The 21,270-nt window shown below is 50.5% G+C and overlaps 2 protein-coding genes across 4 annotated transcripts in view; one reads left to right on the top strand and one right to left on the bottom strand.

The window, feature by feature from the left end:
* The window catches only part of USP28 (ubiquitin specific peptidase 28), a 28,369-nt gene extending 9,088 nt beyond the window's left edge, over positions 1–19,281 (top strand). The window contains exons 9-26 of one of the 3 annotated variants that reach the window (XM_081961178.1): positions 252–328; positions 485–633; positions 3,152–3,279; positions 3,395–3,490; positions 4,252–4,413; positions 4,675–4,793; positions 5,366–5,436; positions 6,438–6,666; positions 7,252–7,443; positions 8,158–8,297; positions 8,467–8,652; positions 10,300–10,395; positions 12,368–12,546; positions 13,124–13,202; positions 13,526–13,605; positions 15,057–15,180; positions 16,146–16,341; positions 18,051–19,281. In XM_081961178.1, the coding sequence (XP_081817304.1) occupies positions 252–328; positions 485–633; positions 3,152–3,279; positions 3,395–3,490; positions 4,252–4,413; positions 4,675–4,793; positions 5,366–5,436; positions 6,438–6,666; positions 7,252–7,443; positions 8,158–8,297; positions 8,467–8,652; positions 10,300–10,395; positions 12,368–12,546; positions 13,124–13,202; positions 13,526–13,605; positions 15,057–15,180; positions 16,146–16,341; positions 18,051–18,226 (2,479 nt within the window). In that variant the 3' untranslated portion in view covers positions 18,227–19,281. The remainder of the gene's footprint in view (positions 1–251; positions 329–484; positions 634–3,151; positions 3,280–3,394; positions 3,491–4,251; positions 4,414–4,674; positions 4,794–5,365; positions 5,437–6,437; positions 6,667–7,251; positions 7,444–8,157; positions 8,298–8,466; positions 8,653–10,299; positions 10,396–12,367; positions 12,547–13,123; positions 13,203–13,525; positions 13,606–15,056; positions 15,181–16,145; positions 16,342–18,050) is intronic. The other 2 variants (XM_081961179.1, XM_081961180.1) reach the window with 2 other exon arrangements.
* A 750-nt stretch (positions 19,282–20,031) lies between these two features.
* CLDN25 (claudin 25) lies at positions 20,032–20,997 on the bottom strand. Its single transcript, XM_081961181.1, has one exon. It carries the CDS (start codon positions 20,904–20,906, stop codon positions 20,229–20,231), a length of 678 nt encoding a protein of 225 aa, XP_081817307.1. The 5' UTR covers positions 20,907–20,997; the 3' UTR covers positions 20,032–20,228.
* Positions 20,998–21,270: the final 273 nt, after the last annotated feature.

Raw genomic sequence — 21,270 nt, 5'->3', positions numbered from 1 at the left:
GCTTCTATTAGGAAGTTTCTCTTTAATTCCAGGTTGCTTCTCTCCCTGATTAATTTCCATCCACTGTTTCTTTTCTTGCCTTCAGGTGCTTTGGAGAAGAGTCTGACCCCCCCCTCCCGTATTCCTCACGGCAGCCCCTCAAATATTGGGAACACTGCTATCCTGTCTCCCCTAGTCCTTTTTTTCATTCGACTGGGAATACCCCATTCCATACCCAATTCACGTTCCCTTGCTTTCTCCTCCTGCCACAGTAATTCCTGGGACAAATTGGAGAATCCTATGGTGCAGCTTTTTTATGGGAATTTCCTGACTGAAGGCTTTCACGAAGGTAAGTCGGAAGACCTTGAGAGTTGGCACAGATGGCTTCTCAGCGCTTTTGCTGCCTCCTCTGGGGGTCCCCCCCCCCCTTAAAAGGACAATCTGTCATTTGGGGATTTGGTTCTGTCTTCCTTAAATTGATGGGCGTCTCCCCTCCCCTATTTAGGCAAGCGGTTTTCTAAAATTGAGACCTTTGGCCAGTACCCCCTGCAGGTCAACGGCTACAAGAATTTGCATGAATGCTTGGAAGGAGCCATGGTGGAGAAGGAGAGCCAGTCGGGCCCTTCCAAGCAGGCGGCGACCTATACGCAAGAGGTGAGTGTGGTGGCATTTACACAACTCTCAGGGAGCCAGGACTGACTTGTCAGTTACCAACTTGAAAACAGGGAATATGATGTACGAGAGCATGCTGGAGTTAAGAGAATGCTGTGGAATGACTAACGGCATGCAGTGTGTGACCTTTATATTTCACATGTTGTGTCTGGGGTGCAGTGTGATAAAAATATTTTTCTTTCTGTTGAAGCCTGCCCGTAGGAAAGAGCCCGGGCCTCTGTATTTTCGGGGGATAAAACTACAGTTTTTGATTTAATGGTATGCTTTTCTCGTTTGTAACTTTGTCTTTGACTCTGAGTATATGTGGCACTCTTTTTTTTTTTCATTCTCCAAAAATCATCTACTGATTTTAACTTAATAAATCCTAAAGTAATCATGTTGCTTGCATCCGATAGACTAGAAATCTGTTTAGGACTATCCTAATTTGCTTCCTGCAGTTCCTATGGCCAGCTAAGGAATTCTGGGAGGTGAAGTCCAGGCTCCTTTGAGTCCCCAAGGTTGAGAAAAGAAAAGAATTCAGGAGTTGCACACTTCCTGGATCTGCCTAGAAGATGTTAACCAAAGCATTGTAGTTCTGTTTGTGGTCCAAAGATCGAATTTGTGGGAAACCTTTAAAGCACCCAAGAAAACCTCAAAGGTGCTTTTCCAAAAGGCAACTGGACTATGTTTGTTCCCTTGAGGAGGAAAAAGACATTTTGCTTCTCATCCAAGAAGCGTCATCAGTTCTGGTTGGATGGTGGTGGGAAATGGAAGGATTAATTCTGACAGGATCCTTCCATCTCTCTCCCCAACCCCCACCATCCAGTCCAGGGGGCACCAACCTTTCGGACCTCAGGGACCACTAAATTCATAATTTTAAATCCCACGGACCACTAATATGAATTAGTGACGGATGGGGTCCTTCAGGCAGTTAGGTTGGCCGCCTGTTAGCGGAGAGAAGCGCCCAGGGTCAACCCTCGGATTGCTGCCGATTGCAGCTAGGAATCTCAAATACAGCCAAGAATGAATGTTTGTCTTGTAGCCATCCCGGGCGATAGATCGGCCGCCTCTAAATTCTCTCTTTTGAGGAGCCCAGGCGGAGTTTCACGCATTGCTCGCTGAAGCGCCTGGACTCCCAGGGAGGAAAGGAAGGACTGGAGCTACTAAACAGGCAGCCAAGCTAAGTGCCTGAAGGACCCCATCCCATCAGCGAGCGGGAGTAATGGCTTTGGTGGGCCGTATCCGGCCCTGGGGCCGTAGTTTGAGGATCCCTGACTTAGTGTAATATTTAAAAAATGCAAAGATTTTTCTGCAGACCACCAAAATTTTCTCACAGACCACCAGTGGTCCACGGACCGTCCGTTGGCGACCGCTGATCCAGTCAGAACCGATGAAGCTTCTTCGAAGAGAAAAAAACCAAGGAAGTCCGGTTTGTTTATTGTTTTTGAAAAATCCCCTTTGAGGCAACCATGACTCTCCACAGACCTTCATCCAGGAAACCCTTCCCTGTGGGAAGAATTGGAGTATTCCTCTTTCACATTTGTATCCAGGGGAATCCGAATGGCTCCTTTCCTTTCTTCTCCAGGGACACAAACAAAGAGGCAGGGGAGGCGAAAGCCTCCTTTTAAAAGGCTTCTCCCAAATGCACTGGAAAGAGTGAACGTTGCAGCCCCTGCTCATATATTCCAGTAGAACAGAGCAGCCACAAATAGCTTCCAAGGGGAGGTGCAGTTTTGATCACGAGGTTTGGGCCCGTCTGGCAGGAGATGACAGGAGTCTATTAAAAGCCGGAGTTCTTGGCAGGGATTTTTCCAGTAGGGCTTGTAGAATGGCAGTGAAATTGTTTTCATCCCATGTTCAATTTGAAATGGTTTTGTAAAAACTAGGAAAAGGCATTTGAGGGACTGAGCAGAGCCACCTAGGTAGCCGGTTGCAAAAGGGCCTCTCCAATTTTGCAATCCTCCAGAATGGATGAGGGACTTTCGCCTCTTAAAATACGGGTGTGATGAGTGTGGAGAGAAAGTGGGAATGGGAAGCACCAATTTTGCCCTTAAAATTTCCGATCCCCCACTCTTCCGAAAAAAATATATATATTGGCCCATCCATTTGCAGCATGCGGTTCTAATTCAGTGTTTCTCATCCTAAAAGGTGTGGACTTCAACTTATACCTGCTGTGCTGGCTGGAGAATTCTGGGAGTTTGAAGTTCACCTGTCCTAAAGTGACCAATTGGTTTACAGCCGTGTTTCACAACATGGCTGTAAACCAATTGAAGTTGTGTACATCTGCTTTGTGGTACTTAGCAAGTGATTCGTGGGAGGCCTTCCTATCTTGAGAAATACTGATTTTTTTTCCCCACCAAAATCATACAATCAAATTTGCTGAACTCAAACAGTGATTTCTCTTTTTCTGGGCATGAGGTGAAGTGGGATCTCAGTAATTGTTTCTCCTGCTTGTATATGGAGAACCCTGTTAATGGAAAGAATCACCCATCCATCTCAACCTGTTGTGTGTCTATTTCAGCACTGGTTTACAAAGCTCCCCCCAGTCCTGACCTTTGAACTTTCCCGGTTTGAGTTCAATCAATCCCTTGGGCAGCCGGAGAAGATTCACAACAAGCTAGAATTCCCACCAGTCATTTACATGGATAGGTAAGGGTGGTGGGGTGGGGAAGCTTTATGGCTTGAGCTTCCAAACCTGTAAAAATGGTATTGTGGGCTTGCCATAAGGGGGAGCAGGCAGCTGTCAAAGCTCTCTTTCCTTTAGGTTTATGTACAGCAATAAAGAAATTATTCAAGCGAAAAGAGAAGAGGTCGGGAAACTGAGAGACCAGATGACCATTCTCCAGCAGCAGTTGGAAAAGTAGGCAGTCTTTCTCAAACTCTGCATTTTCCCTTGCAGGATACCTGAGCTGAAGCTCAACCAGCTGGCATCTCTTGCCCACTTTCTTGCCATGAAAAAAAGCCCGGTTCAGCTGGTCCATTTGTCCTTGGAGAGGGTGAAGCTTTTTAGAAGCCTCTACCCAACCCCTACCCCACCCCCACCCCCACCCACCCACCCCCGTGTAGTTTCATTTCAGGTGTTCTGGAGAGCTACACGAGGTTGTTCTTCAGGCATGAGAGCCAACCTGCCAGCTCCTCCTTCCTGGAGGGAGAGGCTTCTGTCCCCTATAACATTTGAAGAATCTGTTGGAAGAGGCCCAGCAGCAGGACAGTAAAACGGGACTCATACTCCTTAAATATCAGTAGTCAGTTGTGATTCAATATTGGCCCCGTGTTCAAGGGGTAAAGGGAAATAAACTTTTTATCACTGATGTGATACTTTCGAGCCGTGATGGCACAGTGATTAGAATGCAATATTGCCAGGAGTTCAATCCTCACCAGGCTCAAGGTTGACTCAGCCTTCCGTCCTTCCGAGGTGGGTAAAATGAGGACCCGGATTGTTGGGGGGCAAGAGGCTGACTCTGTAAACCACTTAGAGAGGGCTGTAAAGCCACTGTGAAGCGGCATGTAAGTCTAAGGGCTGTTGCTATATGATCCCCTTGAAAGTGAAGGCCTTGCTCAATTGACTTAGGGAAGACCGATGCTTCGAAGTGGGGCTGATGATGGTTTCCTCCTAATTAGGTACCTGAGATACGGCTCTGGCTCTGACCGCTTCCCCTTGCCGGATATGCTGCAGTCCGTCCTTGAGTTTGCACGGACCAAGCTGTCCTGCGCAGCGACCATGAGAACAGCAGAAACTACGGCAGCAAACGATCCCTCGGAAACCCAGGCCAAGCCAAGCAGGTAAAACCTGGGCCAAACTTTCCATCATGGCTGCCTCCGGATCAAAACAATCAGATGGTAAACCTGATTATTTTGACCCCCAGAAATGATGCTGGTTTAGAAGCTCTAAAAAGAAAAATGTGTGTTGGTCAGCTGCCTTTTTAAAACACCCCTCCTGGGTTCCATCTCCTTGCCACCTCTGGCTTTTGAGAAGCGCCAGCAGCACCGGCCCAAAGCCCCCGTTCCCATGAGTCCATTGAGCACATCTTTCCCTCCACCCAGGGGCCCAGAGGAGACGTCGGAAGAGCCCGTTCACCCTGGAGCCATCTCCGAAGACGAGATGAGCCTGGTCATTTCCTGCCTGCAGAAGTGGAGGGAAGAGGTTGAGCAGGACATAGAAGGTTGGTGCCGGACGATTTCACATTTCACTCAAGAGCTGTTCCTGAGAGTTTCCCCTTTTGCCTCCGGCTGATTTCCATTCCGTCCCTTCCCTAAACTGGAGAAGGTGGCGAGGTGCGATTCCGTGTCCCTGTCACAGTGTTAAGTCCCTTCTTTCTGTGTGTGGGATGGGATCAGGAAGCCACAACCGATCTCTCTCTCTCGAAGCCTTTTGCCATTTTCATGGTCGGGTCGAGGGGTGAAGTTTCCTTGGTGAAGGACAAGACTTTATCTGGCCAAAGAGGACACCTTCCAACTCTTGGATCATCCAGGTCACCTCCATAGATCCGGCCGTCTTTCAGGGCCAGCCTGTCCCTGAATATGAGCATTGCCCCAGGTTGTCTCCAGGGAGGAGAACAGTCCTTCGCCTTCTTTTCCACAAAATGCTTTTCCACATGCAATTGAGGACATCTGACCACTCACAAGTCTCTTATGGGGACTGATTGCGCCAGTTGCGTCTTTAGAGATGGCTGAAGCAACTGTTTCCTTTTCTTTAAGAAAGCCTGACAGTTTAGTGTTTTGCTTTGATTCCCAGACTTGAAGACTTCCATGCGGATCCTTTCTGAGTCCATGGATCATGTCTATGCTGACCCTCAACTCTGCCAGGTAGGGCGCCTGCCTTTCTTCCTGGTTGCGTGAGTGCTTCTGACCTCGGATCGGCACCAGTTCCCCCCAAATAAAACCTTGTTGTCATTTAAGGGAGAGATCCCTGGTTTAATTAATTCTTTCCATTTTTCTGATAAGGTAATTTGTTCCTCCATATAAAATTAGCCTGGAGGTGTCAAATTAAATTTCTAGGATTTAATCTGGGAATCCCTGGGAATTCAAACACTATATTCTCCTACAAACAATGATTTTACTTTGTTTTTGAAAATGATTCCATGGCAGTCGTAGCTAAAGCACAGCCATGGAATCATGTGGAAGCACTTGTATCTGTGGAAGCACTTGTATCTGCCTGCTGTTTTTTGTTACGCATTGAAATGCAAGGTGGAACTTCTGAGTACCGGTTTGGTTCCCCTCTGTCTCTCCAAAGAGGCCACAGAGGCTGAGCATTTTGATGGAACAGCTGGAACATCCTTGTTTTTGTCTGGAGAGCTCCTGCCTTTCCTCTCTAGGACAGAGGTCTCCAACCTGGCAACTTGGGGACTTCACCGCCCAGAATTCCTCCTCAGTCAGGCTGAAGAATTCTGGGAATTGAAGTCCAGAAGTCTTTAAAGTTGCTGAGTTTGGAGTGCCCTGGTTTAGTAGATAAGAAACAGGCGCTTGGGCGTGGTCTGGATTGCACTGCCTTGAGCTCTTCCATCCTCAAGGCCTGCTAGCTGCAAGAGCCCTGTCTGGCCAATGGCTTCCATCGAGTGTCGTTGGTGGCTGCCTCTGGAGCCGACTGGCCTGGTCACGATGGTCTCTGCGGCCCCACTTGCCAACCTAGAGAGCCTTGTTGTTGCCCCAGGAAAAGAATCTGTGCTGAGCCTTGATTATATGAATGGATCATTCTTACAGGCGCAACAGCTGAGAACTTGCCTCACCAAATCTCCCCCCGGTCATGTTACTTCACCTCTCTAAAAATAAACCCGAGGGCCGATGGTGTCTGCGTTGGTGTTTTCCAGATCCCTTATCACTTGCACGCTGTCTTGATCCACGAAGGCCAGGCCAACGCTGGGCATTACTGGGCCTACATCTACAGCCTGCCTCAACAGGCCTGGCTTAAATACAACGACATTGCCGTGACGGAATCCTCCTGGGAAGAGCTGGAACGGGACTCCTTTGGCGGCTTGAAAAATGCTAGCGCCTATTGCCTCATTTACGTTAGTAAAAAACTACCACACTTTGCAGCAGGTGAGGATCTGAACTCAGTGCTTGGCGAGGCCTCTTCCCTCTTCCCAGGGTCCTCTGGATAAGCTAAAATGGGCTTCCTCAGAAGATCTGTCTTGTCCTCTGGTTGGGAGCGGAGCTTGGCCTCTCCTTTTACGCCTCCGACCTTTGTGGGGAATTGAAATGAGTGGAGGTTAAGGAGAATCTCTCTCTCCATATCCTGCTTTGATATATTTGGGATGGAAGGAGTTCAGTTCCAAGAGGAATAAATGTAGGCATCGGTAAGCAGTCCGGGTCAGTTGAAGGCAACGAGGGCAAATGAGAACGATTCTGCCTGTGCCTGTGATGATGAACCTACGGCACGCGTCCCACAGGTTCATCATCTATGGGTCTCAGAGGCAGGAAAGAGGCGGGAGCCTTTGCACTCTTCATCAAGGCAGATCCATTCTCCACCACTGGTCTCTGATGCTGGAGACCATATATAACCATCCTGACCGCCAGTAGCAACCTCATAAGAGCAAAAGGGCAACTTAGAAGTCTTGCTTTTGTTGCCCGAGAGGTGTTGAGAGGTGGGCCGACAAGGACCCTCTCCTTATCTTTCCTTGGCAGTTTATGATGACGGACAAGCGGAGAGAGAGGTGGAAGTGCTGCCTCTGGAACTCCAGTGCTACATTGAAGAAGACAACTGGAGGGTGGAGCAGGAGATGGCTGAGCTGGAAGAGCAGTCCTGCAAAATGGCCCAGGTGGAGCAGTGCCCCGAACCTCTGGAGTCCCAGAACCTGTCACCTGACTCGGGTCAAGGTGAGAAAAGGAGCCACTCTGGTCCCAGCAAACGGGGAGTTGAAAGGATTGACACGCCAAAAAGCACAAAGGGCTTTAACCCAGACTAAGAGAAACACACTTGTGGGCCCGTTCCGTCTGTTTTGGGTTCTCGCTTGCCTATGTCGGGGGTCGCAATGAGAATAAGCACTGTAAGGGTTCTGTAGTCCGCAAAGGTTGTGGCCCAGGTTCCAGAAGGAGAAGCCCCTTAGGTAGAAGGTCCTCACCGACTGCAGATTTGGGGGGTCCTGCCAACTTCAACCTCAGCAGCTCCCTGTAATATCTTTGGGAAAGCGTAAACCAGGGGTCCCCAAACATGGCAACTTTAAGACTTGTTGGACTTCAACTCTCCAGGCAGCTGGCTGGAGAATTCTGGGAGTTGAAGTCCACAGGTCTTCAAGTGGCCAAGTTTGAAGTCCTCTGGTCTAAGTGGAGAGATTGCAGAGGAAGGGATTACAAGAGAGTAAGTTATTCTGGCTGGAGAATTCTGGGAGTTGAAGTCCACAAGTCTTCAAGTGGCCAGGTTTGAAGACCTCTGGTCTAAGTGGAGAGATTGCAGAGGAAGGGATTACAAGAGAGTAAGTTATTCTGACTGGGGAATTCTGGGAGTTGAAGTCCACAAGTCTTCAAGTGGCCAAGTTTGAAGTCCTCTGGCGTAACCCATGGAAAATGCCTTTTTGCCCTTTCTCCTTCTAGAACACTCCTTCCCCTGTGAGTGTGGGCCGCATTCGCTCTCCTCCGAGCACGCCGTGATGGCCAAGGAGCAGACTGCCCAAGCCATTGCCAAGACGGCCGAGGTCTACAAGAAAGATGGCATCCCAGCTGCTCTTGACCAGGTGAGGGTCATCGTTAGCGGTCCTCTTCCCACCTGTCCTGCTGAGCCTCTTGCCCTCCTTGGGCCTCTTGTGCTACTACTCTGGCCTTCCTCTCACTCCCTTCTCCTCCTCCTCCTCCTCCTCTTCTTCCTCCCTCTCCTCTTCCCCCCCCCCCTTGGTGCTGCCACAGCCCAAGGAGGCAGATGCAGAGAAGGCCCCCTCAGAGGAAGCCAGCCCCACGCTGCAGGCAGAAGAGCCCCAGGAAGCGGAGCGGAGGGAGCCTTCTGCCCCACCCAGCTCTCAAGTCTTGGAAGTGGAGATTCCCAGTGTGGGGAAGATCCTAGTTAGATCGGATGCGGATGGCTATAACGAGGAGGTACCACCTATTGTTCTGACCCAGGCTTCCTGAGACAGTAAAAAGCACGTGCTTAGTCCCAAAAACCTTATTTTTATTTCAACAGCTGTGAATTAATGTTCGTTCACAGCCTGTAATGAGTCCCAAATAGTTGTAAAGAGTCCTACAGTAGTCTGCCAAAGTCCTTCAGGATAAGGCTGATAAGCACCCACCTTAATCTCCCTTGAAACGCTGCCAAAGACCTAATTGGCAAATAGCTTGGCAAGGCCACACGGAGCACAGAGTCAAAAAGCAGCTTCAGAAGGTAAACCGACCAGCATGAACTAAGTTGCTTCCTGCAAAGGCTTGCGTGCCTTTGCTCCTCCTTTATGTCTTATGGGAGGGGCCAATCACTTCCAAGCTTTACTCCCGAGTCGTCCATTCTCTCTTAACTGTTCTTGCCTTCTGGCAGCTCTGCACATGCGCGCACTGGGAACAGGCTCCCCCCCGTTCCTCTGCCTCGCTGCTGTCCGACTATGGAGGCTCCGGAGGCGGCACATAACTCCCAGATGGCCCTGGCCCCCTCTCTGCCTCCGCCGCAGAGCCCTCGTCCAGGACTGGCCCAGGTTCCTCCCCAACCTCCTCACTCTCTGACTCTGCTGCCAGCATCTGTCCTGAACAAATTTGAAATTAACTTTAGATGGCTGATGCCGGAGGGCGTACTGGTAACTTGGAGAGATAGAAGATTTAGAATAGACACGATGGAACAAGCGGAAGATTTTTACAATACTCTTGTTGGGCAGGCGGATGCCCGTTCTGTTCTTGATGGCCAGCTTCTCAAAGCGGGAAAGGGCAGCCCCTCTTCGAAACGCCCTCTCCTTTCCCCTGGAGCTTTATGGGTAGTTGGTTACCAATACACAACTGACACACAAACAGGCCCTTAAAATGTGTGTCAGGGCTCCAGGTGGTGCACCCCTAGAAAGCAGAACTCCGAGGCAGGCGAGTTCCTCAGAGGACAATTTCTGGGATACAACTGTGAAAGCCGACTCTGAAAGTCCCCGCAGCTTTCACCTAACTGAAAATAAAGGTTTCCCCTTTCCCCCAGTCGCTGGCCACGCTGTCCAATCCAGGGTCTGGCCAGACGCCTGTCGGAGTGTCCTTGGTTCCCACAGGAAAGCTTCCTTGTTTTGGGCTGTTTCCCTGCCTCTTCTTCAGCTCGGTGGCAACCCTGAAGCCCCCAAGATTCCCTTTGGGGTTGACCATGTGCTTGTGCTGCAGGAGAGGCTCCTTATTTATCGCTTTTGGTTATCCGTGGGGTCATTGGTGCTCCCTGAACCTGGTTGTCTTCTTGAAGACATTTCATGACCCAACTCGGTAACATCATCAGTAGTAGAAGTCCAATCCCCTACTGCCTTGCAGCACTGACGATGTTACCTAGTTGGGTCATGAAATGCCTGCAAGATGACAACCAAGCTCAGAGAGCCCCCCACATTTGAACCCTGTCAAATCCTCTTCTATCAGTCACCTTCCAAGGATCCGGATATGTGGGGAGCCACCCAAGCGATATCCTCCCTCAGCTGAACTCGGTTTTTTTGCCTGTGGGATGACAGAGAGCTTGTTTCAATCCAGCCCCCCTCCTCTCTCTCTCTCTCTCTCTTTCCCTTTCCTCTTCCTTCTTCTCTGTGGCAGGTGATGCTTAGCCCCGCCATGCAAGGGGTGATCCTGGCCATTGCCAAAGCTCGTCAGACCTTCGATCGCGATGGGTCTGAAGCAGGGCTAGTCAAGGTACTACTTTGCACACATGTCTCGTTTCCTCTGTCCACAAGGGATGAGGCCTCTTCTCTGGCTCTCCTCCTTCCCTTCCTCCCTCTTGGAATGGGATGGAAGGCAGAAGCAGGTGGCACCCAGGTGCCCAGCTGGAGGCCGGATTCTGCACTTTGGTCCCACCTGACCGGTCCTTTAGGGACAGAGCTTTAGTCCAATAACATTGATCCAAAACAGAAGAGGGGCACTTTCCTCCAGAGGGGATTACTTGCTCTGCCTGCTAATAGCAATAGCCCCTTAGACTTATAGACCGCTTCACAGTGCTTTTACAGCCCTCTCTAAGCAGTTTTCAGAGTCAGCCTCTTGTCCCCCCCAACAATCTGGGTCCTCATTTTACCCACCTCGGAAGGATGGAAGGCTGAGCCAATCTTGAGCCGGTCAGGATCGAACTGCTAGCAGTCTGCAGGGTTAGCCTGTAATACTGCATTCTAACCACTGTGCCATCACCTTCCTTCCTCCCTCCCTCCCTCCCCACTTAGCAATAGAACATAGACTTATATGCCACTTCACAGTGCTTTCACAGCCCTCTCTAAGCGGTTTACAGAGTCAGCCTCTTGTCCCCCCAACAATCTGGGTCCTCATTTTACCCACCTTGGAAGGATGGAAGGCTGAGTCAACCTTGAGCCTGGTGAGATTTGAATGTAGTGTATCTGTTTGGTATATGAGCCCATTTCATATTTATTAAAAATTCTAACCAGCTGAAATTCCAGAAAGCGGGACCTATCCAACTCCTTTGTGGAAATCCTTTCCACAGCTAGGGAAAAAAATACTTGCAAGATTAATTTCATGTATTGTTTATTCCTTACATACACCTTAAGGTGTCCCTTAGCACCTGAAGTGACCGTTGTCTTTTACCATTGTTGGAATTGTAGACACTTAGAATGCATCTGTGCTGTACAAGCAGCCTTCTCTGATCAACACGGAAGAGCAATAAAATAGGAAAAGGCCCCAAAATAAACAGAGAGGTGAAAAGGGCTATCATGGACAATCTTAAGCAGTAATCGCTTTATGACTGGAACGGATGAATAATTAGGACGTTTGTTAATTCTGCTATCTTAGAGATTCCTTTGCTGTCTCTGGCACCTCCAGCAGCTTCCTCTAGAGCAGGGGTGCCAACTCAATTTCATTGAGGGAGGCATCAGGGCTGGGGTTGACATTGGGCAGGCGGCTGGGCATGGCCGACTCGGGCGTGGCCAGCTTGATGCCACTCCCCAAACTGCTGGCATGTTTCCTTTTTTGCACTGGAGAGACTGGGGCGAAGCCACACGGGCTACCTCCTTACTTTTCCAGGGCGGCCCCGCAGGCCAATCCGACCACATTGTGGGCCGCACGTGGCCTGCAGGCCTTGGTTTTGACACCCCTGCTGTAGAGTCTCAACATGCCAGGGACGAAGAAACTTCCCTCCCCTTGAAATTGGCTGTTAAACAGGGGGAGAAAATCTGCATCGCGGATTCATAATGTCAGCGTTCCAAATATCATCCAGAATTAAATCAGAGTCCAAGGCAGAGCTTTCCTCAAAGTTCCAATTTATTAAGAGAGACATGTTGGTACATCTGTGGGAAACCCAAATCTGAAAGCTTCCCGGGTTTTCCTATCCAGTTGAAAGTTCATGATCTTATCCCCGCACTCGTAAGTCCATCCCATGGTCCAATCTTCCACTGCCACGTGGGCATTTCCACCCATCCAGTTCCGGTCAGGTGCAGAGGTGCGGAGACAAAGACTTTGGGCTTCTAGAAAGGAATGTTTTATTTTGACAACAACACATTCTACAATTCTACTCCTTACTATTCCCCCTCCCAATTACCCCACTAATGAAGCAGCATAGTAAAATAATAGAGAGTCCGACAGGCCAAAGATCCTAAAAGGAATATGACTGCAGGCCTGATGCATAACCAGCTAGAATGATAAACGTTTCAACCCCCGACTTCCCCAGGCATTCCGTGAAGAATATTCCAGACTGTACTCCCTCTCGAGGGAGACCCCGACACCCCAGAATGACCCCCGCCTACAACACGTCTTAGTGTACCTGCTGCAGAACGAGGCCCCCAAGCAGGTGGTGGAAAGGACCCTCCTGGAGCAGTTTGCAGACAGGAACCTCAGCTACGATGAAAGGTGGGTTCAAAGCAGGCGGCCAGGAGGCCATTTGGAGCTCCCGGTGGTGGCGTCCTTGATGCCCTCCACGCTTAGTGGTTTGCTTGCAGATGTTTCATTAGGGGAGGGGTGGGCTGCTGTTGGCATTACACCAATTTGGCGCGCGCAAAAATCCACGTGTGTGTGCGTTTGCAAATAAAAAGGTCTGTGCAAAACCCTAAAAAATGAAAAATAATTTTTTACAATGCGCAGAACCAAAAAACGATGCCACCCCCGTAGGAGAACCGGTTTGGGGGCGTGGCAGGCCTGGGTCGCTGCCAGTTCCAGCGACCCAGGCCGCCAAGTTACTACCTATTCAGCCGAACTGGTTGGAACCCACCTCTGCATTAGGGTTAGGACATAGGCTATACTACTACTACTACTACTACTACTACTACTACTACTACGCAAGAGGGACCTAAAGGAACCAGGTCCTGCGGGAGTTACTGGGAAACCACGGACCCTCCGTCTTGATGGAAGCAAATCAAATGGGAGAGGTTTGTCTAGAGGCCACATCAGCTGGACTCACAGTCTTCCTTCTCTCCCTTTGGGGAAACAGGTCAATTAGCATTATGAAGGTGGCACGAGAAAAGCTGAAAGGAATCGGCCCCGATGAGGTGGACATGGAAGAATACAAGGTAAGAAGTCCTGACTTTCAACACACACGTGGACACAACTTTTGTGAGAAGCTGCCTGGCTCCTGATTCTCTTGTCACAGCCTGCTCTGTTGAAATAACACTTTGGGGTGCTCGTTACGCCATCTCCATTGGCTTACCTTCAGCCACAGTCCACCTCTAAATCGAATCATCGGCCTCTTCTCTTGCTTGGCATGACTCGGGGACACCGGAGGTCCCTGGTGGCTTCAAGCAAGCCACGGCAGAAGCAGCAAGAAGGGAGATTTGGGGGTGGCGGGGAGTCAAACATAACAACGACCAAACTGGTGTTTTCTATTTCTGGACAGAAATGGCACGAAGACTACAGCTTATTCCGCAAGGTGTCCATTTATCTCTTGACGGGGTTGGAACTCTATCAGAAAAGCCAGTAAGTTCATCCGCGGGGATTTTAGGAAGGAATTGCTAAAGGCTTCAGGCCGGCTGAGTTGAGGTTTTGACAGACAGAGTATTGTGAAAAGAGTAGAGAGTAGAATAAAGTGGAGTGGAATGGAATTGGAATAGAAATAGAAATAGAATTCTTTATTGGCCAAGTGTGGTTGGACACACAAGGAATTTGTCTTTGCTGCATACGCTCTCAGTGTACATAAAAAGACAAGATACATTCGTGAAGAATCATCAGGTACAACACTTAATGATACTCAAAGGGTACCAATAAGCAATCAGGAAACCATCAATATCACTATAAATCGTAAGGATACAAGCAACAGCCCTGCAGTCCTAAGTGGGAGGAGATGGGCGAGAGGAACGATGAGAAGACTAATAGTAAGAGTAATGCAGCCTTAGTGAATAGTTTGACAGTGGTGAGGGAATTATTTGTTTAGCAGAGTGATGGTGTTTGGGGAAAAACCGTCCTTGTTTCTAGTTGTCTTGGTGTGCAGTGCCCTAATGCATCGTTTTGAGGGTAGGAGTTGAATCAATTTATGTCCAGGAGGCGAGGGGTCTGTAGATATTTTCACAGCCCTCTTTTTGACTCGTGCAGCGTACAGGTCCTCCATGAAAGTCATGTGTTCCAACCTGACTTGAGTCATCTACAAAGGGGCAATATTGGGTTTGGGCCACTCTGCCTCTGTTTGGTGCACTTGGCCAAATCATTACACAATTTTGTACAATCCGAGGAGAAACCACTCAATTTTAATAAGCAATAGTAAAGTTCTGCTTTTGTCCAGAGAGCTAAATCTGTGCGACTCAGAACCCCCTGAACCTCCTTAGGGTGGGAACGGAGGGAACGGAGGCAGGTGGTGCCAATTCCTCCTGCACTTGCGAAGGGCTGCCTGAAGCTGCTGTGGTTATTTACGTTTCCGCTACTCCTAACCGGATCCAAATAGTGATATATTTCCGGCGATTTGAAGTAACAGGAGGAGAATATTAAAATGTCTTTTCAGCAAACTCCCCTCGATATCAAGCCTTTTGCCACTAGAACTGTGATGGGGAACAACAGGTGGCACGCAAGCCCTTGCCCAGCTCAGCTCCACCACGTACGGGCCTCCCACCAGCCAGCTGATTTTCAGGGCTTTGCGGGAGATGCGTGTGCATGCACGGGGGTGGGGGGAGCAGGGAGGATGCGGTTTTGGTCCCAGGAGGCTGCAGGGGGGTCTTCTAGGCCCAAAATGGGACACGGGGGAGTCCTGCATGCATTGCATTATGGGTGCACTGTTGTGCGCGCACCCAGCCTTTTGGCACGCGAGGACAAAAGAGTTAGCCGTCACTGCTCTAGAATCAAAGCAAGGAAAAAGGACGGCCTGAAGGTGGAGCAGTTGTGTGTTGCAATGACTGGATGATATCACACAAGCCCAGGCGCTTCTTCTTGCCCTCTTAAAGGTACTGCGAGGCTCTGACCTACCTGGTCTACGCCTACGAGACCAACACCGTCCTGCAGGCCAAAGGAGCCAGCCGGGGTGCCGACTCCGCTCTGATCGCTCTCTACAGGAGGAACTGCCTCTTGGTGGGTACTTGGGGGACCCCTCCCCTCCTTTCCCTCTTCCAGGCTGGTGGGTTTGGGGTGTGTATGTGTCATTTGGGCTGAGGCTGAAAAGGGGACGTTGCTGGATGCTCCTTCCGTGGCAGTCCTAGACTTACAACACTTCATTTAGTGACGGTTTAAAGGCATGGTGGCGCTGAAAGGAGTGACTTACGACCACCTTTCCACACTTACGACCATTGCAGCACCCCCCAGGGTCACGTGATTTGCAGTCGGATACTTGACAACTGACTCAGATTTTTGACCATTGCCGTCTGCCAGGGTCACGTGACCCCGTTTTGCGACCTTCTGACAAGCAAAGTCAGTCAGTGGGGCAACCGGGGTCATTTAACACCTGTGGTGATTCACTTAACAACCGTGGGAAGGAAGGTCGTAAAATGGGGCCAAACTCACTCAACAAACGCCTCACTTAGTAACATAAATTGTAGTATAAATTGAGGACTACCTGTATTTTTTTTTAAAAAATGTGCCCCTCTTAATTTAGAAGTTGTTTTAACATTTAAAAGCATAGAGCCAGATAAAACCCACTTAACTTTGCGGTAATTCTTCCGGCTAGTTCCCCCCCCCCACACACTTTTTTTTAGCGCTCCCCAACAGATTCCGCAGGTGACGGATTCCCTTGATAGCTGGACTTCATCCCCCAGCATTCCCCAGCCCTCTCCAAGAGGCCAAACGCTTTGACCAACGCTGCAGTGAATGGAGTAAGTGTTTCCCAGGCTCCCCGTCTTCCGAGGCCTGGCTGGCTGGGGAACGCTGGGAGTTGAAGTCCAGCCATCTTCAGGGTCCGACCTTGAGAAATGCCGCTTGATGGAAAAGGAGCAGCCGGGCCAAAGACCCAGCCTGGGTGGCTGTAAAACGCACCGCCTGAATGCTTGGAGGGGCCTCTCTGGGAGCCTCGCCCACCGACTCCCGGTGCTGCTTTCCCGCAGAGGCTGAACGAGGCTGCGGCCGCCCTCTTCGAAAGCAACGACGGGAAGGAGGTGGACGAAGGGGTGGCCGTCCTGAATGAGCTGATCATCCCCTGCATGCACCTGATCCTCAGCAGCCACGTCTCCAGGGACGACCTGGACGCCATCGAGGTGATGAGGAGCCGCTGGTGCGCCTACCTGGGAAAGGACGTGGATGGTAAGACAGGTGCCCTGGGCACCACACCAGCTTCCTTCCGCGGCTCTACTTGTCCCTCGGGCTTCTCTTTGTTGGCACTTGTAAGAAGACGCCTGCATGTTCACCAAGCTGGCATGCACACACTCGGGTGCCCACCCCCATAATTTAATGCCCCCACACACCATGCCCCCTGCGCACCTGTGCATGACAACACCCCCTCACCCCTGGCTGCCCTACGCATCCGTGCTTTCTTAGAGCCTGGGGAGAGCAGAGGCCCTAAATGGCCTCTTTTGGGTCTGCTTTTCGTCCTCCCCTGGCTACAGAGGCTTTGTCTGAGCCTGCGGAGGGTGAAAAACAGCCCAACCGGAAGTTCTGGAACAGACTTCCGGTTTGCATGTTGGGCAGTTTTTCGCCCTCCGGAGGCTTCAGAGAGGTGAAAAATGCCCCCAAATCAAGGCCGCAAAGCAGCTGGCCAGGGCGCGGATGCCCGCTGAAGCTGACGGCAACGCTTTGTGGGCTCTCAGAAACGGCTCCCCATCACAGTAACAAGGCAGTGAGGAAGTGGGGGGGAGGGAGCGATGTGTAAATAGGAAACCACAGAAAGAAAAGCATTAACCTCCCGTCCTTTTCAGCGCATGGAATAAAGATAAGGACGTTTCACCCTCCGCTTTTTAGTTTTGCACACTTGGAATACTCAAACTTATAGGCAAATCAGAGTTTCACCCCCACCCCCGTCTCAAGGGCAACGTCTGGAAGGAGTTTCCAGGCAGCAGTAAAACAGGATGCGTTTTCTTTGATGAAAGCAGCCCGTTTGGCCCTCTCTGGGAGCTCTGTCAACCCTGCAAAGCTGATGGAAGATTGGAGGACAGGAGACAGATCCTGTGTCGTTGATCCTCCTGGGCAGATTCAAATCTCGGACCTGCGGCTTTAAGAGGAGAAGCTTGTGAAGCGCGAGCAAGTTTCAACGCCTTCCTCCGTTGAGGGAGGGAGCATGCCTGAGCTTGCTTCTTGGAGAGGAGTTGCAGCAAGCATTCTCTGTGGCCTGGAGTAGTTAAGGCGCACCTTCGCGCATCCAGGATACAGCTGGTTAGTCCATTTTGGTGGCAGCCGGCCGACCGTGGCCATGCAGAGCCGCCAAAAGTGCAGCCCATCCAGTTTTCTCAGAGAAGCCTGAAGGGGAAAAAACCCCAGAGCCGAGAGAGGCAGGTGGTTCTGCCTGAGGGAAAAGCTGGTTCTGGAGGGCAAAAAGAGCTAAATAAGGTCATCTGTATTTCCCCCCACTTTATTTATGTAGATGCCCAACGCGCCAAATGCACAACTCTGGGTAACATACAACCCCCACCACTAAAACAACACGACAACCATTGAAACCAATGAAGCGTGAAGGAAACCAAGATTGTGGGAGAATAAAAACCACCCAGAGACAAAACGGTCACCTTGCAAACTCCCCAGGGGATCTCTGAGGTTGCTGGCAGGGAGGGAACTGGCCTCCCCTTGGGGTGTCCCAGAGGACAGGAGCCACGGCTGAAAAGATCCTCCTTCCAAGTTCCTCTAGGGCGGCCAGAGGTGCCCAAACCTGAAGCCCTTTGCCAACCCTCCCTCTCCTGCCAGGCCTGAGGGACTAGCAGAGATACCTCCTCCCATCTTACGTGGAGCTACGCAAAAGCTGCCTCGAAGGGGTCAAGCGTGCCGGTGGTCCATAACGTTCTCTCTCTCTCCTCCTCCTGCAGAGACGTTGCAAATGAAGCTGGGGGAGTTCCTGCCCCGCCTGCTGGATTGCTCCCCGGAAGGCGTCGTTCTCAAGGAGCCCCCCAAGATCCGCCCCAACTCGCCCTACGACCTCTGCAGCCGATTCGCAGCAGTGATGGAGTCCATCCACCAGGCCTCCACCGTGGCCGTGAAATAAAAGAGCAGCCAGCCCTCTCGGCTCAAGCCCTGCAAGACCCCCTCAACCACCCCCCTCCCAGGAGTGGAATCCGGATGCCAGAGGATTCTGGGGAAGGATCCTGGAGGGAGGGGGACTGCACTGGAAGACTCCCACCTTCCTCCTGAACAGCTGTGCATGTGTAGGGAAGAAGGGACTGGAGGGGGGATCTTGGCCATGCCCTAGTTGCATGCAGGGTTATGGATTTTGGAACCCCCATTTGTTAATTATTGACTTGGCTTCCCGCAAGGAGCTTTGTGGAGAGCCTTTTTAGGAGAAATCTGCCATTATAGAGACAATTCCATTTTGCCAAGTCGGCGCTTTCTCTGGCCAGTGGTTCCAGGGGCTTCTTGAGAGGATTGTGGGTGGACCCTGTGGACTTTTTAAAGGCACCTGCCCCACATGTTGACCTCCCAGCATGTTAATGCGGCACCGCTGGGCTCCATGAATGCTGCCATTAATTGTGAGGAGGACTGCGTGGACAATACTGGCAAGGGGCCCTTGACCCCTGCTGACCTTCACGTACAGCAAATTCGGGCATAAGTCAAGTCATCGCCAGGGGGTTAAATAGCACACAGGGTAGCCCTGCCTGGGTGAAGGAACCTTAATTGTAAACAGTGAGCGAATACGCCCGCCAGCAGCCCCTCTGCCCTCCCAGGTAGCCGTTCTTATGGGTGAGCCGCTTGGCCTGCAGCTGTTGCCCTGGCTGCTGGTTTAAGCACTGGCATTTGTGCCAGGGGAGGAGGAAGAGGAGGACAGAGCTGCAGAGCCAGCAGAAGGCCGAGATTGGAAGCCGCTTCCTTGAACCTTCCCCCAATCACCGAAGTTTAATTACCAGGGTAGAATTGGCAAAGGATGCACTGAAGTCAGGACGAAACCAAGCTGAATAAATCACACTTTTAATGGTTATATATATTTTTTCCTCAAGATCTTTTAAAGCAATCTGTTTTTATTAGAAGGCTAACAAATTGAGATGGGAAATACAAATCTGATGAGATTTCTAGTTTCAAAGTGCAATAAATATTACCCTATTTAAAGATTTTGTGGTTTTGTTTCTATCCCTGAAAACTACAGGCAACTTCTGCTAATTTCCAGCGGTCATTCTGAAGCCTCCGGGCATGTCCCACCCCGTGGCAGATAACTTCACACACACACACAACCCAACAACCCCTTAATTTCCTTGGATTCGGAGAATAAATAAATTGCTCCATCACCTCTGGCTGTGATCCCCAAAGAGGCTGTTGTCCTGCCAGCGCATGCCTCCGATGGCAGAAGGTTGACTCGAGAACTGCTTTGAAGTTGGAAACTCTTCCTATGTGACCTTTCAAAAATGGTGGCGCAACAATCCAGCTGTTGTGTCCCCGGTTGATGAGAGGTTGCCTTAAGGAGCGCTAAGACTATTCGAAAGGAGAGTTGGCTGAACAAAACAAGGCCGGCTCCTGAATCCATCCAGGGAAGCTCACCCAGGGCCTTGGGCTGTGTACTGCTTTCTTCTGCCCCCCTTGAAACTATTATCCCTAAGTCTCTGCCCAGGATTGCTGATCCGCCTCTTACGCCAAGTAAAAGAGCTCCAATTTCTTGTAAGTGCTTAATTGCTTTTTAAAGCCTAACAATACTTGTTGAATGGACCTTTATTTTGCAGACATTCTATCCTCCACCGACATTCCTTCCATCATTAAACCCGGGTGGTTTTTACGTCATTCTTCTCCAAAAGATTAAAGGTGGGGGCAGGGAGGAGAGGAAGCATTGTCTTCTGCATAAGATACAGGACTCTCAAGGACCCTCCAGCAGCACATTACTCAATAATACAATTCTAAGTTGCACTTAGGGAGAACAAGCTACACAACACACAGCCGGGAAATGGGTGGTTCCCCTTGTTGGAGTGATTTCCCAAGCCATCCTTGGCAGAGATCACAACCGCAACTCTTAAAGGTCCCAGCCATCGTCCCATTCCAGGCGAGATCCAGGGGCTCAGGGACATGCGTCAGATGACAAGGTCCGCGTTTTTGGGGGCAGAGTGCAGCTGCTGGATGGCGAGCGTGGCTACCTCCGCTTTGTGGCACATTGCCGGCCTCTTAGATGCCTCCGGGGTCTTTAGGAAACAGGCAGCACCGATGACAAGGCAGCCACCCAAGAGGAGGAAAAATGCAGCAAACCATCCCAGGAAAAGGGCGTCCCCAAATTCCCACCTCGGGACGACATCCGGTACGGTTTGATCCCAGAAGTCTTGCACCGTGTCGTAGGCCACCCAGGAGATGGGAACAAGAGTGGTCACTCCAGAAACGCAGAAGAGGATGCCGCCTGTAACCCCAAAGTGTCTCTTCTGCCTTGGGTCGCTTGTCTTCAGGCAGTCGGATCCAAAAAGAGCCAAGGTGAATGCCAGGAAGCCCAATCCGTTGGAAGTCACCATCAGCACCCTGGAAATCTTGATCTCCAAAGGCAGGGCCAGGAGGGAAGCATAGTTCTCGCACTGCATGACCGCCTGGCTGACGCAGGTCTGCCACAGTCCCATATTCCAGATCTCCAGGTCGTTTAATTCCAAGTTGAGGCTCTTCCAGAGAGGCACGTAAGTCGTCACGCAGGACAAGACCCAACCGAAGAGGGAGACAATCAGCCCACTCAGCTGGACGGTGGTGCTCTGGTGCCGGTTCATACCTGGCATACTGTGGGGTGACCTCCTCTTAAGGTGACCTTCCAGCTTTTTGTCCAAAGCTTGGATGAAAACCTCCCTGCAGCATTTTATGCTGTCAGGAACCTGCTATAATTGGCTGTAAGGACAGAATAGATCTGATGTGGTGCCAATTCTTTCCTTTCTTAAGAACGGTATAGGTGGAGAAACTGATTCTGATAGCATTAATTCTTGGGTGTGGCCAGGAGTCTTTTTTCATACCTGGTTGGCCTTATTTCTTCCTTTAAAAAACAAAACCTCTGCTTCCTGGTTGTTGTTGTTTTTTTTAAAAAAAAACCTTCCAAGTCCAGAAAGCAGAAATCTCACACTGTTTGCTGAAGTGCAGAAGAAACCCTCT

This window comes from Natrix helvetica, assembly GCF_964273705.1.
Source record: "Natrix helvetica genome assembly, chromosome: 8".
NCBI lineage: Eukaryota > Metazoa > Chordata > Lepidosauria > Squamata > Natricidae > Natrix > Natrix helvetica.
Note: the sequence above shows the minus strand (reverse complement) of the source record. Positions and strands in the feature narration are given on the sequence as shown.